The sequence below is a fragment of the Notechis scutatus genome, chromosome 1, assembly GCF_049901735.1.
Source record: "Notechis scutatus isolate UNSWTSFEM ecotype Mainland chromosome 1, rNotScu1.2, whole genome shotgun sequence".
In the NCBI taxonomy this organism is placed as follows: Eukaryota; Metazoa; Chordata; class Lepidosauria; order Squamata; family Elapidae; genus Notechis; species Notechis scutatus.
In genome coordinates this window covers 12486837-12504635 of record NC_142009.1, presented here as the reverse complement: position 1 = coordinate 12504635, position 17799 = coordinate 12486837, and the positions used below count along the sequence as shown (strand labels likewise).

General features: G+C 41.1%; 1 protein-coding gene across 2 annotated transcripts in view; it reads left to right on the top strand.

The window, feature by feature from the left end:
• The window catches only part of NOS2 (nitric oxide synthase 2), a 47839-nt gene that overhangs the window by 19056 nt on the left and 10984 nt on the right, over nucleotides 1-17799 (top strand). For both annotated transcript variants that reach the window (XM_087957192.1, XM_087957181.1), the window contains exons 5-18: nucleotides 172-320; nucleotides 2842-3004; nucleotides 3921-4012; nucleotides 4108-4249; nucleotides 5890-6029; nucleotides 6563-6737; nucleotides 7413-7514; nucleotides 9114-9308; nucleotides 10316-10398; nucleotides 10480-10624; nucleotides 13171-13275; nucleotides 13365-13414; nucleotides 15335-15509; nucleotides 16806-16938. In XM_087957192.1, coding sequence (XP_087813318.1) covers nucleotides 172-320; nucleotides 2842-3004; nucleotides 3921-4012; nucleotides 4108-4249; nucleotides 5890-6029; nucleotides 6563-6737; nucleotides 7413-7514; nucleotides 9114-9308; nucleotides 10316-10398; nucleotides 10480-10624; nucleotides 13171-13275; nucleotides 13365-13414; nucleotides 15335-15509; nucleotides 16806-16938 — 1849 coding nt within the window. The remainder of the gene's footprint in view (nucleotides 1-171; nucleotides 321-2841; nucleotides 3005-3920; nucleotides 4013-4107; nucleotides 4250-5889; nucleotides 6030-6562; nucleotides 6738-7412; nucleotides 7515-9113; nucleotides 9309-10315; nucleotides 10399-10479; nucleotides 10625-13170; nucleotides 13276-13364; nucleotides 13415-15334; nucleotides 15510-16805; nucleotides 16939-17799) is intronic.

Sequence of the window (17799 nt, the reverse complement as noted above, 5' to 3'; positions counted from 1 at the left end):
CCTGAGCAGATTTTTTTTCCACGCCGCACTTTCCATTTTAAGGGCAATATTTCATTCAGGTGGGTATTAAACCACCCCAAAGATTAAACTCTGCACCTGTGCCTACTGCTGATTCTAGGAGTGTTTGCTAACCCATCTCTTTTGCCTATACATATTTCCCCCCCTCCCCAGGTTCTTAACTGCCAGAACAAAGTTTGCCAGGGATCTCTCATGAACCCGAAAGGATTAATCCGAGGTCCCCGAGAGGAACCCATCCCCAGAGACAAATTACTCCTCCAAGCAACTGAGTTTATCCATCTTTTCTACAGTACACTTCAAAAGTGAGTCAGATTTTTTTTGCTTAATTTGAGCTTCTTCCTATGATTCATTTCCTTTCCGCAATTTTGGAAGACCTTTTTAAAGATTCAGGCAATGTGATTGGCATAATAGTGTTACTCTAACTGTAGTGCTAACGGAGCAATAAACTGTCTTTGTGTTGTCTTAAGTTTGTAAGTGAAACAAAAAGGAAAGAGCAGGTAATCAGGGAAGGCATCTCTCAGAACATAGGAAAGTAGAAAAGAATGAGGAAAAATTAGAGAACATTTATATTTGAACTCTGCTTTGAGACATCCAAGCTGCTTTACATACAATCCTGCAACCAACATCAAAAACATTTTTTGGGGGGTGGGGATCTGTGAGAGAGGGACTAACGGTGGTCTTGATGTTCTGACATTTTTGTCTAGATAATGCAAATTATATACTGATGCAATGATGCACATGCCATTCTTGTATCAGACATTTGTGGCAGGTGCAGGGAGCCACATCTGCATTCTCAGCTCTTGCATCCTTGGCAAGTCAGATAAAGGGACAACTTCATAGATAGGTAGTTCAACCACCTGCTCTCCTTAAGCCATTCTTTCATGCAGAGGCAGTCTGGAGCAGTCTCACACTCCCTTTGAAAGGAAGAAACCTGTCATGGACAAAAAGCTTTGCCTCTCAGGGCTAGAGACAAAGGGTAAAGAATGCACAGAAACGAATGCCTTGGGAGGCCTGACCTTGTTATCTCCAAAGAGCTGCTGACAAGAGATTAGAAATATAATGCTGAAAAACACAATTTCTGAACTCCAGGAGAAATCCAAAGAGGGGGAGAGAGATGAAGAGAAGCTAATAGGGTCTGGCAGGACAGATGGAGGCCTCAGCAGGCCATTTTTGGCCTACAGAACTGAAATTTGTTCGGGAAATTATTCATTTAGAACGTAAGAATCTAAGCAGTGCCCTGCTGGATCAGACTCCTGGCCCATTTCATTCAGCAGTCTGTTGTCACAGTGGGCAAACAACTGTGGCCAAGGAAACCCATGGTCTCCTAGCAGATAGCCTCCAGAGATAGTTCTGTGACCATCAAGGCTAAGAGCCATTGATCCAATGGCTACTTTCTTTGTGTGCAATATAACAAAATTCTGTATTATTTAGAATCTTGCAAAATCTAGAAAGAGCTTCCACTTGAGACCTTAGAGAGCTAAAAAATTTCCTGCCAGCTATGTTCATATATCCTGTATGGCATAGCATAGTTTTCTTGGCTTTGGTTTAGTTCTGTGTGTGAACATAGCCATCTTGGTTCGTTCTGCACAACATGGTGAATGAAAGCAAGGACTTTACATACTGTATGAACCCAGGTTTTATATATCTGCTAAGATGAGATTGATATTCAGTGTTTGTTGACTTCGGTCACTTTTAGTCGCGTGGACTTCAACTCCCAGAATTCCCCAGCAAGGTAGCCTGGGTTAAGTATATGCATGTTAAAATGGCTGAGGTTGGAAACAACTGTTTTAAATCAAGGTGTTTTTGTGCCTGTTTATGTCTGGCAAAAGAATATTTAACCATGTAACTGGATAAGAGAAATGGAGCTGAAGTTTCCTAAATATGCATGTGCTTTTTTACGTGCTGAGGGCAATGGTGGAACAATGATAAAAAAAACCAGTCAAGATTATTTGTCATTGATGGTTTTCTCCTTGCATTGATTATGTGACATCCAGTGGTTTTTGACTCCTAACAACTACATAGATAGATTGCCCTCCCAATCCTGGTTTGACTGGTTATGGCTTAGGCACAGAATATGAAGGCAGCTTCTTTACTATTTATTCTTATTAGTAACCCATGGTTTATGGCTTTGCAGTTTGAGAAACTACTGTACTGATTATAGATGATTAAACAAACAATGGAGTATTAAATGGTGGAAGCAAGTCATTAGGTGAAGGATCTCTACTATCTAGAAAGCTGTATTTTAATGTTTGGAGACAGAGTTTGCAGACTACTTCTAATCTTACAAGCAAACAATGATGTTATTGGCTCTGCAAGAAAAAAAAGTCTTATTATTATGACTCCTGCAGCAATGTGTCAAGGTAATGAGGGATTTTACAGGCTCTCTTCTCTTCCCAGAAGTGCCATCAATTCAGAATGACTCCATATCTATAGAAAAGAATGATGGTTTTGAGTATTCACTTGTTTCTTCTGTGCATCTCTTTGATTGCATGAGCCGTGGTGGTGCAGTGGTTAGAGTGCAGTACAGCAGGCTTCTTCTGCTGACTGCCGGTTGCCTGCAATTTGGCAGTTCAAAGCTCACCAGGCTCAAGGTTGACTCATCCTTCTGAGGTGGGTAAAATGAGGACCCAGATTGTTGAGGGCAATAGGCTGGCTTTGTAAAGCACTTAGAGAGGTCTGTAAAGCACTTTGAAGTGGCATGTAAATCTAAGTGCTATTGGGAAATCCCTGCATCATTTTGGAAATATTTCTGAATTATGTTAGCTCCCAATATTGTACTGTACTGTTCACCACTGTTGCCATTTCCTTTATTTATTTTTTCAGGGCAGAAACGGAAGAGCATACAACACGGCTGGAAGCAGTGGCTCATGAGATAGAAAGAACAGGAACTTATCAACTCACCAAAGAAGAGCTTGTCTTTGCCACAAAGCAAGCCTGGAGAAATGCTCCTCGGTGCATCGGGAGAATCCAATGGTCCAATTTACAGGTGATCCATTTCCTTTTGCTCTTCAAAACTTACCAGATTCTACCGAAATAGCCAGGGTTCGGCTCATCCTATTCCATAGTAATACCTCCACTAAAAATTACAAGACAAAGAATGGAACTCTAGTCCAGCATTCTAGGACTATGTTTAAGATGCTCTGATGATGTCAATGACTTTACCTGGCAAGGTTAGAAGTAGGAAAAAATTGGCACACATTTTATTGGACTTTCCAATCTAAGCCGAGATTTAAATTTGTGAAGCTGCTTAACTGGATCCCCAATAATCTGCCTTTTGGAAGTTCAAAATGTGTAATCTGAAAAAGAGCAAGTTTCAGAGAACAATGAAAAAGATGAATGCGAATAGATATGTGAGATTGATACTCTTCCTTTGATCTTCTAGGACAGGGGTGTCAAACTCATGTCGTCACGTCATTGTCATGTGACGTATCAGGACTTTTTTCCCCCTTTGCTAAACCGAGGGTGGGTGTGGCCAGCACATGACGCATCCAGTCCACGAACTATTTGACACCCCTATACTAGGACAATGCTTCACAACCTCAACAACTGTAAGCTATGCCTGGGGAATTCTGGGAGTAAAAGTCCACACAGCTTAAAGTTGCTGTGTTTGAGAAATATTGTCCTAGAGAGAACTCTGACATAACTTACAGGCCATGGAACATTGAAGGTCTCCAGGAAATCTATTTTATCAGAGTTGGAGCTACATGATTTATAAGTGTCCTTTCTGTGAGGTTATTATCTGTACAATATGCTAAACTAACTAGTTTCTAAGATTCAAGTACAGATTATCTAAGAGTTATTTTAAGATTGCAAAAGTTATATTTCTTGGATTGCACTTGAAAGCGACCTTGGAAACATGCGCTAATATTAAGTTTTCTCATTTGCCGATTAATACCTTTTAGGTGTTTGATGCTCGTAGTTGCACTGATGCTAAAGAAATGTTTGAACATCTTTGTCGCCATTTGGAGTATGCTACAAATGGAGGGAACATAAGGTACGAGCCATTTTTAAATATACATACGGTATATTTCATCTGGATCTATAGAATCACTGAGTAAGCTGTCATCCACTCTCACTCTCTTGAAACAGGTCCACCATCACTGTCTTCCCCCACAGGACTGATGGGAAGCACGACTTCCGAATATGGAACAATCAACTCATCCAATATGCTGGCTACCAGGTGCCAGATGGAACCATTGTGGGAGATCCAGCCAACGTGGTGTTTACACAAGTATGTACAAAATAAATATTGAGAGTAGTGCATTTTTATTACTATTATTAATTTATTAAATTATTTTATTTATTTATTTGTATCCCGCCTTTATTATTTGTATAAATAACTCAAGGTGTTGAACATAACCAGCACAACTTCCTCCTCCTATTCCTCTCCCACAACAACAACCCTGAGGAGTGGATTGGGCTGAGAGAAAGCAACTGGCCCAAAATAACCCAGCTGGCTTTTCTGCTAAGATGGGAATTGAAGTCATGGTAGAAAGCATGGCCTCCTGCTTTCTACCCTGATGCTATAACCTGATGCTATAAACTTGACAGCTTTAAGACTTGTGGACTTCAACTTCCAGAATTCCTCCTCCAGTTATGTTAGCTCAGGAATTCTGGGAGTTGAAGTCCACAAGTCTTCAACTTGCCAAGTTTGAAGACCCTTGATGTAACCACTAGATCAAACTGGCTCTATACCATCCCTCTCCCTGGCAACTTACAACACCTTAAAAGCACAATATAAAACTATGAGAGTGTTAAAACATGAAAAACATTCACTGCGTTAGCGTTAAGGCATTAAATGTTAACAAGAGATTAAATAAAAGGGATGAATAAACGACCGGGGTGGAGGTAGGATCTTCTCCTAATCTACTGACCACCTCCAAAGTGGAACATCCCCATGGGGACCCCAGGCCAGTTGGCAGAGCCAGGTTTTGAGGCCCCTTCAGAGGACCAAGGTGGTAGGGGCTGATTTCACCTCAAGGGGCAAGAATGCTCCAAAGGGTAGGAGCCACAGCAGAAAAGGCTCTTCTCCTAGACCCCACCAGCCTAAATCCCTTGGCCGGCATGGTCCATAACATACCTCTTCTGCAGGAGTGAGTGGGCTGGGCCAGTCCCATTGGGTGAGACTGTTCCTCAGTTAGTCTGGACCCATGACATCAAAGGCTTTGAAGATGACAACAACATGTCTTGAATTGGACCGAAAAGCAAACCCGCAACCAGCTCAGTTCTTACAGCAGTGGTGTTACCTGGGCCACCATAGGGATACTTAAAGCTATCTGTGCTGCTATATTCTGCATCCCTTATAGCCATGATGGCGAATCCATGGCATGCGTGCTGGAAGTAGCACACAGAGCCATCTCTCCAGGCATGCCAGCCGGTGTCCGTTGCTGTTCTGGGTTCCGGGGCACGAATGCACACCAGGCAGCTGGTCTTTGCACGCATGGGAGTGCCGGAAACCAGAAGACCAGGTGGCCGGCACACACGCACACACTGGAAACTGGAAGATGCTCTTCCGGTTTCCATTGTCCCCACCGGGAAGCTGCTCTTCTGGTTTCCGGCACTCCTGTGTGTGCGCACCCAGGAGTTGCTGTTCCAGTTTCTGGCACTCCCACATGTGCACGCCAGGGAGCTGCTTTTTTTGTTTCCAGTGCTCCCCCACATGCGCATGCGCTCCCCTTTCAGCACTCGGTGCCGAAAAGGTTCGCCAACACTGCCTTATAGAATGCCTTGCAATAGGTCCAAACGTGAGATAATCAGGGCATTCCACCATTACTGAAACTGCAGTTCCAGTTCCAGAACCCATAAGTCATGCTCTTTGGGCATTCAAGGAGTCGAATACTTTGTCTCCTCCCCTTCTTCCCCTTCTCTCAGCTCTGCATCCAGCTTGGCTGGAGAGCCAAATATGGCTGCTTTGATGTGCTTCCACTGGTCCTGCAAGCCGATGGTCAAGACCCAGAATTATTTGACTTGCCGCCAGAGCTCGTCCTGGAAGTGTCAATGGAGCATCCCACGTAAGCATCTTGGCTTCAGATGACAGAAGCCCAGGCCTCTTTGTGATGGGTCAGGTGGGTGACTCTATCAAAGCAAGATTGTTTGCTGAGACCTCGGGACAGATTGGCTTGGCTTTTCTTTGGTTAAATGATGTCGAGCTTGTCCTTGGAGATAACCGGCAAGGAAAATTGAGCCGAAAGTAATGAAACAGCAAGAATGTTTAGTCCCGAAGCTTTGCAGCTTATCTCATCTTGGGTTTAATCAAAATGAGTTCTTTCTCTCTCTTATAGTGATATAATTCGGGGAGGGGAGGGGTTCAGCAGATGCTGAGGCTGCTGTTACAAAAGAGTCCAAACATAGATAGCAGGGCCACTGTAGTCCAAATTTCCAGCTATTTGTGTTTTTTCCCTTTCCAGCAAAGTAACTTAATGAGAAGTGGCTGTTGAGGAACTGAGTTGCAGTGTGAATTTAACAGTGAAAGAACCAGTAGGTTGTCCAGTCAAAAATAATGCTGATGGCTTGTTAATACAACTCTCTGTGATCCTTTCTGCAGATATGAATGGTTTAAAGACCTGAACTTGAAGTGGTATGCCCTTCCGGCTGTGTCTAATATGCTCCTTGAAGTTGGTGGGTTGGAATTTACAGCTTGTCCTTTCAATGGCTGGTACATGGGGACTGAGATTGGGGTACGGGACTTCTGTGATGCCCGGCGCTACAATATTCTTCAGGTAACCCTTTGTGAAGGTTGGTTGGGTGGTTAAGGTCTGTTTCAGGTGGCCCAGAGGCATATGCAGGGGGTGGGTGTAGACGATGAAAGCAGTATTTATTTTATTTTATTTTATTTAGGGAATTTATATTGCCACCTAGTCGCACATGTCGACTCAAGGCGGCTTACAGAATATAAAACCTCTTACAAAAACAATAAAAGTAATAAAAGAAGAATCATATAATAAATTAATATAATAAAAACATCCCCTCCCCTCTGCCCTGGCTACAGCACCTCACACGAGGCATTGGATGGGCTCCATCCCGCTCTGGGATTCCCCAAGCCCGCTGGCAGAACCAGGTCTTCAGTGCCTTCTGGAAGAGAGTTAGAGTGGGGGCCATTGTAATCTCTGGAGGAATGATGTTCCGGAGAGAGGGAGCCACCACGAAGTAGGCCCTTCTTCTGGGTCCTATCAGGTGTATCTCCCTCAGGGATGGGACCCTCAGCATTCCGTATCTCCCTGCTCTGATGGGTTGGGTGGATGTGACCGGCAAGAGACGGTCCCTCAGATAACCTGGTTCCAAGCCGTGAAGAGCTTTAAAAGTGACAACCAGCACCTTGAATTTATGCCATTTCGATGAAGCTAGATTCTGAATATGAGCCATTGTTTGTTCCCCATTATGTCTGCTTGATCCAGGAAGTGGGGAGACGGATGGGCCTGGAAACAAACAAGCTCTCTTCACTGTGGAAAGACAAAGCTGTTATAGAGGTTAACGTTGCTGTGCTCCATAGTTTTCAGGTGAGTGGAAAAAGAAGAGGCCAAAGGTCGCTCTTCTATATTTCTAGCCATTTCCTTTTTGCAGTGAGAAGGTCTGAAGTTCAGAACTGGGGTTTTTTTTCCCTTCAAAGAAGAAAAGGCTTTGTTGGAGATCTTTGCAAGCAACTAACCCAACCATCGATTGGATTAATTACTTCTAAATCAGTTACCCAATCGTTCCGTTGTTAAGGAGGGTAGTTGTTAAATGAATTTTTGCCCCATTTCATCACCTTTCTTGCCACGGTGGTTAACTGAATTGCTGCAGTTAAGTTACTGACACAGTTGTTAAGTGAATCAGGCTTCCCCATTGACTCTGCTTGTCAGAAGGTCGCAAACAGTGATCACATGATCCAGGGACATTGCAACTGTCGTAAGTACATACCAGTTGCCAAATGTATGACGAATTTGGATTATGTGACCACAGGGGTTCTGCAATGGATGCCAACGGTCATAAGTCACATTTTTCAGTGCCGTTGTAACTCCAAACGGTCACTAAACAAATGCTGTAAGCAGGGGTGGGCTTCAAAAATGTTAGCAATGGGTTCTCTGCCCAGTTGCTGGGTGGGCATGGCCATGGTGGGTATGGCCTAGTCGGCCTCCTGCACCAATGGGGGGAGGCGCTTTTGCCCTCCCTGGGCTTCAGAGGCTTTCCTTGAGCCTCTGGGAGGGCAAAAATGGCCTCCCGGGTTCTGAAGGCTCTCTGAAAGCCGGAAACGGGCCTGTTTCCAGCCTTCCCAAACTTCCAGGAGGCCCGTTTTTTTGCCCTCCCCGTGTCCCCCCTCCCTTTCTGTTGGCAACTCTAAAAAGACCATAGAAATAATTTATGAGTTGACTCCCCAAGCCTCTGCACGCGCCCTCCACTTACCTGCATCCAAAACAAGCCACGTGGGGACTCCTGGGAGACAGGGGTGGGATTCTATAGGTTTGCACCAATTCGCTAGAACCGGTTGTTAACATTCTAAGCAGTTCGGAGAATCAGTTGTTAGAAGAAATTACTGGCCTAATCCTGTAAGGAAGGCAGGAAGGAAACATTCTGGTGTTGCTTACAGAAACTGCCTCTCCGTTAACCCTTATTACAGTCTTGGCAGGACTAGACTTCCTGTCTCAGGAACGACTCTGGAATTTTTCCCCCCTCCTTTGCTGGTACTTTGCTTGTATGGAGTGACCATTCAAAGTTACAATGGCACTGAAAAAAGCGACTTATGACCATTTCCACACTTATGACTGTTGCAGCATCCCCACAGTCATGAGAGGCCAGGCGAGGAGATGCGTGCCTCAATGTGAGTGATATTGAGTTGGCCACGCCCACCAACTAAGCCACGCCCAGAGAACCAGTTGTTTAAAAACTTGAATCCCACCCCTGCTGGGAAGGGAGGGGAGGGGTGGGCGGGGCCAGACAGGAGTGGGATTTGGGGGTTCTCCGAACTGTGCAGAATCTTAGCTAGAGGATCTCCCGAACCCCTGCGAACCCCCAGCAGCCCAACCCTGGTTGTAACTTGAGGCCATGGACTTGTGCCTGAAAGTCTTAACCAACATGTAATCTGGAGCCAATTAAGTTTTGCCTGCCTGTGACTCTTCTAGAAACAAAGCATCACCATCATGGACCACCATTCTGCTGCGGAATCATTCATGAAGTACATGCAGAATGAATACCGGATCCGTGGGGGGTGTCCGGCAGATTGGGTTTGGCTGGTTCCTCCCATCTCGGGTAGCATTACACCTCTCTTCCATCAGGAGATGTTGAATTACATTATTTCACCGTTCTATTATTATCAGGTGAGCTAAATTCAATTCAATTGATTGTGTGGTTCATATAAGCATTTCTCAATTCAAAACCAGCAATGGTTTTTTTTTTCTCCATGAAACATTGGGAAACTTGGCTTTCGTAATTATTTTGTTTTTAATTTATTTATTAGATTTTTTTAGTTTATAAGTAACTCAAGATGGCTAACGTACCTAACATTCCTTCCTCATCCTATTTTGCCCATAACAACCCCATGAGCTAGGTTGGGCCGAGAGAGCTAAGCTAAGTTTCATGTCGAAAGTGGCATTAGAACTCACAGTATCCTGGTTTCTAGACCAGATCCTTAACAACCACAAATTGGCTTCCATCATATTGGAACAGATATGTTAGGGATATATAGGATGGATGGATGGAGTAGTTCCCCCAGTTTCTAAATATTATTCCCATATAAATTGAGTCCAGGCTACTGGTTCACCTCTGCCACCAGATAATTCAAACTTAGTCCTGCCTTCCTTCCTTGTTTTATCCTTATCACACATTTCATCTAGTCCCAAGCATAACTTCCGAAAAGGTAGTTTCGGGGAGCAAGGAATAGCTTAGAACATTATTAAGGGAGCAATTGCTCACGATCAACACTAAGTATAAATATATTATAAACTAGGCTTGACAATGATTTGTCAAGGGATAACCTGCCTTGAAGTCATCCTTAACACCCAGCAGTATCTAAGTATCTCTATGTGAAGCTTCCTTGATTCCTAAAAGATTTCTGAATGGCCAAGAAGTGGACAAGGATCCATAGGAAGAAATACAATTCACCAGTGCCCCAAGTTCAATTTAGCAAGTGCAGAAATCCAGTTGTTTTCCACAACAAGGGGAATAAGGGATAGAAGCAGAATGAAGAAAGAGCCAGTGAAGGAAATATTTGCAGGAGAGGTCACAGGTCTGTGGAATCAGTGACAGCTTTATAAGAAAAATTGGGTAACTGGCTTAAATCATGGTAATCTGACATTGACATGTCCAACTTCTTCTATCTTTCAAGGTGGATGCATGGAAAACACACATCTGGAAAGATGAGAAACATAAACCGAAGAAAAGAGAGATCAGATTCAGCATATGGGCCAAGTAAGTTTCCAGGATAAGTTATGGTACCAATCTGACAATCTACTCTTGGATCTGGATCAAAGGAAATGTTCCTCTTTGCAGGGCTGTGTTGTTTGCATCCTCCTTGATGCGAAGAGCCATGGCTGTCAGGATCAAAGCAACGGTGCTCTATGCAACAGAAACAGGGAAATCGGAGACTCTGGCTCGAAAGCTGGGTGATATGTTCAATTGTGCCTTCAGTACCAAGGTAAGATGCCTGTGATTGACCCTGACCTATCAATCTTGTTTTACTTCTAAAGATGAGCAATACAGGTAGTCCTTGACTTATGACCACAATTGAGCCCCAAATTTCTGTTGCTGTGAGACATTTGTAAAGTGAGTTTTGTCCTATTTTACGATCTTTCTTGCCAGAGTTGTTAAGTAAATTACTGCAGTTGTTCAGTTAGCAACACAGTTGTTAAGTGAATCTGGCTTCCCTGCTGATCTTTGCTTGTCAGAAGGTTGTAAAAGGTGATCCCATCTGCAACTGTCATCAAAATGAGTCAGTTGCCAAGCATTCTAAGTTTGATCATGTGACCATGGGAATGCTACAACAGTTTTAAGTTTAAAAATGCTTGTAAGTCACTTTTTTCAGTGCTGTTGTAACTTTGAACAGTCAACAAACCAACTATGGTCAAGAATACATTTTGATTAAATTATAAAATATTATAAAATACAAAAACAAATAAGAGGACAGTGAGGGGGAAGGGAAATGGGGAAAGAAAAGTGAGGAAGGATAGGGAAAGAAAAAGAAACATTGACTTTTGACTCTCTGTTACAGTAGAATAAGGCATTAACAACAATTGCAACTTTTTTTTTTACCACAATAGTATGAACCAGTCATTTCTATAAATATGTCTGATCCATAAAACCCAAAATCAAAGTTTCATTCTTTTCCACATCAAGCATGAAGTTCAGAAGCGGTTTCCATGTGGAAACAAAAGAACTTATATTCCTTTCTTTAAGCAAAATAGTCAATTTTGCCATTTCAGCCAACTCCCACCAGCTTCTGCAACCATTCTTCCATAGTAGGAATCAAAGTGTCCTTCCATTTTTGCACATACAGTAGTCTTGCTGCTGTCAAGATATATAGTAACAAAGTTCCAAACTTTTTCTCCAGTTCTTTTTCCACTAGACCCAAGAGGAAAAGTTCTGGTTTCATTTTTATCTCCATTTTTCAGGATTTCCTGTATTAAGATATGAGTCATAGTTGTTGTTGTTTTTTTGCTTTATCACATGTCCACCATAGATGGTAAAAAGTCCCTTCTTTGTTTTTATTTATTTATTTATTTGATTTGCCAATTGTTTACAAGATAATAAGTATAAGTGTATACATAGTTGTGAATACATGAAATGGGTACATATAAGAAAAATAAAAGAAGAATAAGAGAAACAATAGGACAGGGACGGTAGGCACGTTGGTGCGCTTATGCACGCCCCCTACAGGCCTCTTAGGAAAGGGGTGAGGTCAATAGTAGACAGTCTAAGGTTAAAGTTTTTGGGGTTTGGGGAAGAAACTACAGAGTCGGGTAGAGTATTCCAGACATTGACCACTCTATTGCTGAAGTCGTATTTCCTGCAATCAAGTTTGGTGCGGTTAACTTTGAGTTTGTATCTATTGTGTGCTCTTGTGTTGTTATGGTTGAAGCTGAAGTATTCATTGACAGGTAGGACATTGCAATGTATGATTTTATATACCATGCTTAAATCAGACCGAAGACGGCGTAATTCAAGGTTTTCTAGTTCTAGAATTTCAAGTCTGGTGGCATAAGGTATTCTACAACGAGTAGAGGAGTGGAGAACTCTTCTTGTGAAATATTTCTGGACTTTCTCAATTGTGCTAATATCAGATACGTAATGTGGGTTCCAGACTGATGAACTGTATTCGAGTATTGGTATACTTCCAACATACATTTGACGTACCTTTAGACATCTTAGATCAGGGATCCCCAACCTTTTCGACGCCGCGGCCCGGTTCCGGCATCAGCTGGGCGCCGCGGCCCGGTACCGGCGTCAACTGGGCGCCGCCATCTTTTATGACGAAAAGGCGCTTCCGGTGACGTCACCGAAGCGCTGTTTCGTCAAAAGATGGCGGCGCTAGCGCTTCCAGTGAGCTTTTTCGGGTAGAAATGGCTTTCTACCCAGAAAAGCTCACCGAGCGCTGGCGCCGCCATTTTTTATGATGAAACAGCGCCCGGTGAGCTTTCTACCCGAAAAGCTCACCAGAAGCGCTTTTTTACCAAAAAAAGATGGCGGCGCCCAGCAACCAGCGGCCCGGTAAGGCTTGTTCCGCGGCCCGGTACCGGTCCGCGGACCGGCGGTTGGGGACCCCTGTCTTAGATAACTTATCTGGTGTTAAATACCAACGATACATCATCTTATAAAAATATAAAAATTCTCTTTTAGATTATAATTTAACCCAAATGAACTATTGTAAATTGAGGACTATCTGTATTATTACAGATACTTAGAAGATAGTTCAGTGTCCCTGCCTCCCATTTATATAAAGCAGAGACAGGATTGATAACGTAGACAAGATAGCTTTCAGGAAAGCTTATCTTCCACAATGCGTTGTGTCAGTACTAAAGCTTGGCTATATTCTTAAGTAACCTTTGACCTCCTTGAGTTCACTTAGCAACTGACTATACGTTTTTCAGGTTCTGAAGAAAAGTGGACAATTTTTTTGCCTCACAATGTTTTATCCACTTCCATTTACCTTCTCCAGTTCCTGATCACATTTTTTTCTCCTTTTAGGTTACCTGTATGGGGGATTACAACCTAAGAGACCTTGACAAGGAAACTCTACTTCTGGTAGTCACCAGCACTTTTGGAAATGGTGATGCACCAAGCAATGGCAAAGTAATACTTTTAATGCATGCTATATACTGATTTTCCACAATCGGTCCCAATATCCATGCAATATAACAGTCTTTCTTTTTTTATTATAGACTCTGCAGAATGCCCTCTTGTCAATGAAACAATTGAGTAACAAATTCCGGTAATTACTTCCAGAATTTTGCTTATCCCAGTTAACCAATTCCTATTCTTTATTGATTCTTTTAAGTGCTCTTAAGATGAGCTGCTATTTCAGCTGTTATAATTTAAACTAGCTTGCCCCAGTCTGGAATTCTCTGTATATATTGATTATAACTTCAGTGGTTTCAGTGGGGATCAATGGCTCATAATTTCATGGCAATGGACTATTTCTAAAGACAACCTGCTGGGAGATCAGTGGACTTCCTTGTACAGTTGGTTGGTCACTATGAGAAGAGATGGACCAGCAGTGTGCTGATTACATTCTTATGCTCTATCACCCCCAACCAAAATAAAAAAATGATGACTGAATCCAAAATGGGTAGATGGCATAGAGTGGGGAAGTAGACATGCGGCAAAAGTTTCTTGTTTGTTTTAAACAGAAATGTGCACCCTCTCTATCTGGAGGTATGGGAAATTAAACCTTCTCTTTCTTGAGCTTATACCTAACCTTTGAGCTAATGTTGCCATCATCTCCTCCTTCATATCGTCTTTTTGAGAGTGACCCTCTTCTTAAGGATATTCTGGATGGTGATTTTAAAAAAGGTTTATAATAGATAGACTGGAGGCAGGGTTGTTTCTGGTTTTATTGTGCCTTTGAATTGATGTGCTAGCTATTAGGTGAGTGTGTTATGTTATTTTTATGGGTTTTTTTAATTATTGATTTTATTGATATATGTTCTTATTGGGAACATCACAATATCTGGTGAAGTGGGTGTCACACTAGTTGAGTAATACAAATAATTTTATATTTGTGTACTTATTTACTTTAATCAGTAGGACCCAAACTGATATGAAACCTGTGAAGTAGGATAGATAAAAATGTTGATTGGCTACAAGAAATAGTAAAAGAATGATTAGAATTTGAACCTGAGCTATTCATGTTAGGAATATTTAAAAAGAAACACCAGAAAAAGATTAAATATATTTTATTACACTTATTAACTGTGGCAAGAATAACATATGCACAATGTTGGAAACACAACAACATCCCCTCTGAGGAATTGGTAATTCAAAAAATCTTGGATAGATTGACTCTAAAATTAAAAGATAAAGAAGAGTCGGAATATCATGAAATTTGGGATATGTGGTATAATTGGCTGGAAAATAGGAAATAAGAAAGTTAAGATAAGAAAACAATAGATAAATGTATACAATCTTATAATATTGTATACTAATGTAAATATCTATAAGAGATGGATATGTATGATAATAATGCTACAGTGCTGTTAGTGTTATGATCAGTTTTGTTTTTTTAAATGTAAAAGAACAATAAAAATATTTTTAAAAAAATGTTGATTGGCTATAAAAGTACAGGGAGTCCTCAACTTAGGACCACAATTGCGCCCAAAATTTCTGTTGTTAAGTGAGACATTTGTTAAGTGAGTTTTGCCCCCTTTTATGACCTTCCTTGTCTCCATTGTTAAGTGAATCACTACAGTTGATAAATTAGTCACCTGGCTGTTAAGTGAATCTGGCTTCCCCATTGAGTTCACTTGTCAGAAGGTCGCAAAAGGGGATCCCATGACTCAGGGACACTGTGACCATCAGAAATATGAATTAGTTGCCAAGGGTCTGAATTTTGATCACCTGACCACGGGGATGCTGCAAACATAATTGTGAGAAAACAGTCATAAATCACTTTTTTCATTGCCGTTGTAACTTTGAACGATTCATAAATGAACTGTTGTAAGTTGAGAATTTCATGTATTCTCAGTTCTAGTTGGGAACTTTTCAATAGACTGTTAACAGAGGTACTTCAACAGGGACAATCTCAGAAGGAAAAAGGCCTGTTTTAAAATGAGATCTCCTCCCACACACATACTTCGTTCATGATTGTATTAAAAAAAATACCAGCATTAATGCAGCTTTTCTCTTGAAACAGGTATGCGGTCTTTGGCTTGGGTTCAAGCATGTATCCAGAATTCTGTGCCTTTGCCCGTCTTGTGCACCAAAAACTTGCACAGTTGGGGGCATTTCCAGTTAGCCCAATGGGTGAAGGAGATGAACTCAACGGGCAAGAAGAAGCTTTTCGGAACTGGGCCATTCTTACATTTCAGGTAACTGTAATAATCTCGATGCACAGCGAGTCTCCGAGTTTCCAATGTCTCTGCAGAGGATAGCAGCATTCAGTGATTTAGCTCAGTGTCTTTCAAACTTGGCAACTTTAAGATGCGTGAACTTCAACTCTCAGAATTCACAACCAGGATGAGGTATTCTGGGAATTGAAGTCCACTCATCTAAAAGTTGCCAATTTTGAAAAACATTGCTTTAGCTGATTTCGCCTGCGAGAAATGAGAGGTTTGAGGTTTGGCCCAGCCCAGAAACATTATTTATCCTGGGGGAGACAGCCTAGAGAGAAAGAATCTAAATGAGATAAATACAGTACGGGGAAAATAAATGTATTTGGCTTTTATAGAAAGGTACCCCTAGCCTTAGTATACAGATAGTTCTCATTCTGCAACCACAATTGGGACTGGCAACTCCAGTTAAACAAGGAGGTTGCTAGGTGAAACCCCAACTGCACTTAGGGTCTTCTTCAGTTTTCCTTGGCTTTACAAGCTGCGAAGGTTAGGTTGTAAATGCGAGGCTTGGTCTTAAAATTACTTTTTCATCACCTTCCTAATTAAGGCAGTCATTTAACAAAAACTACTTGTATATGTTCACCAATTGCTGTTTTACTTCCTGTTTCTTCTTGTAGAAAGCCTGTATAGAGTCTGCGTTCACACCCCATTGCCGATTAGCCAGGCTATTGAATTAACAAGCTCCTTTTCCTGGTCTTTGTCCTGTTATTCCCAACGAGTATCCTCTAGTTATCCATTAAATTGTTCTAAGGCACAATGGGACTAATCTTCTAATCCAGCTTTGCTTTCTAAAGAAGCAAATCATGTCACTTCCATGCATAAGGGATGTTAATTACATTGAAACTCTCACTTTCCTTCTCCATGCACATAATAGCGTTGGTCCTCCCCAGAAGCAAGAAAGCTTTATTGTTTGCGTGATCTTTTCCATTGCTGCGCTGTGAATGGAAACCGTCTTTTTAAACTGAAATTAATTTCATTTATTTTCAACCCCCCTAACTGGAAGATTCAAGATGACTAACCCAAAGGCTGGAGATGATTACATAGAGTCAGAGGTGGCATTCAGCAGGTTCTGATCAGTTCTAGAGAACCGGTAGCGGAAATTTTGAGTAGTTCAGAGAACCGGCAAATACTACCTCTGACTGGAGATTTTACAGTATCCTTCCCCTGCCATGCCCACCAAGCCACGCCCACAGAACCGGTAGTAAAAATAATTGAATCCCACCACTGCATAGAGTCCTCGATAACTTTAATCTATTCTTTTTATTTGAGAAGACTGCCTGTGAAATTTTTGATATCCGTGGAAAGCACAAGATCCTAATACCAAAAGAATATACATGTAAGGACACCTGGAACCCCAAGGATTTTAGGATTGTATATGACTCTCGGCCATTGGATTTAAAGAAAGGTATGTTTTCCTCTGATCCTTAAATGCCTTTATTTTTAATTAACTGATATTAGGATCGCTTCGATCCTTTTTAGTATTTTTCAACCTTGGTGACTTTAAGATGCATGGATTTCATGCTGGCTGAGGAATTCTGGGAGCCCACACTTCTTAAAGTTGCCAAGGTAGGAAAACAGTGTTTCAACTCATGGAACACATCCTGGTAGTTATAATCGAAATATTTCAAAAATCAAAAGGGTTGGGTACTGAGTTTGAACAAAATATCTTATTTTTAGAGTTTTGTTCCAAACTCAGGACAAAATTAAGCGTTTTGTCTTGAGTTAATCTACCTGAGGAAACAATGGCAACTTGAAACAAAATTGTGCTTCATTTTTTTATCACAGGCCTACAAGCAAGGTAGAGTAAAAGTTAATGCTGAGTACAATGTACAATGCACATAAAATTGGTAAAGCAGGTTTAAAATAAATATATTTTTAATTTTTTAAAAAAGTCATATATATTATTTTACATTATCTTATTTATACATTAGCAAAAATGGATAGCTGTGTAGATACTCACTTTTGTGTTCTAATGAATAAAAAGGAGAAAAAAACAAGGAATTATTTCAGATTCTCATTCCATTCACATTCTGTTGAATTTGTTCCAACAACATACAGTAATTATAATTTCAATTATACCTTTGAAATCATAACTGCACAATCACATTTTTCAGTTTTTTTTTTTTTTTTTTTTGGTTTTTTTTTTTTTTTTTTTTGTTTTTTTTTTTTTTTTTTTTTTTTTTTTTTTTTTTTTTTTGGTTGTTTTTTTTTTTTTTTTTTTTTTTTTTTTTTTTTTTTTTTTTTTTTTTTTGTTTTTTTTTTTTCG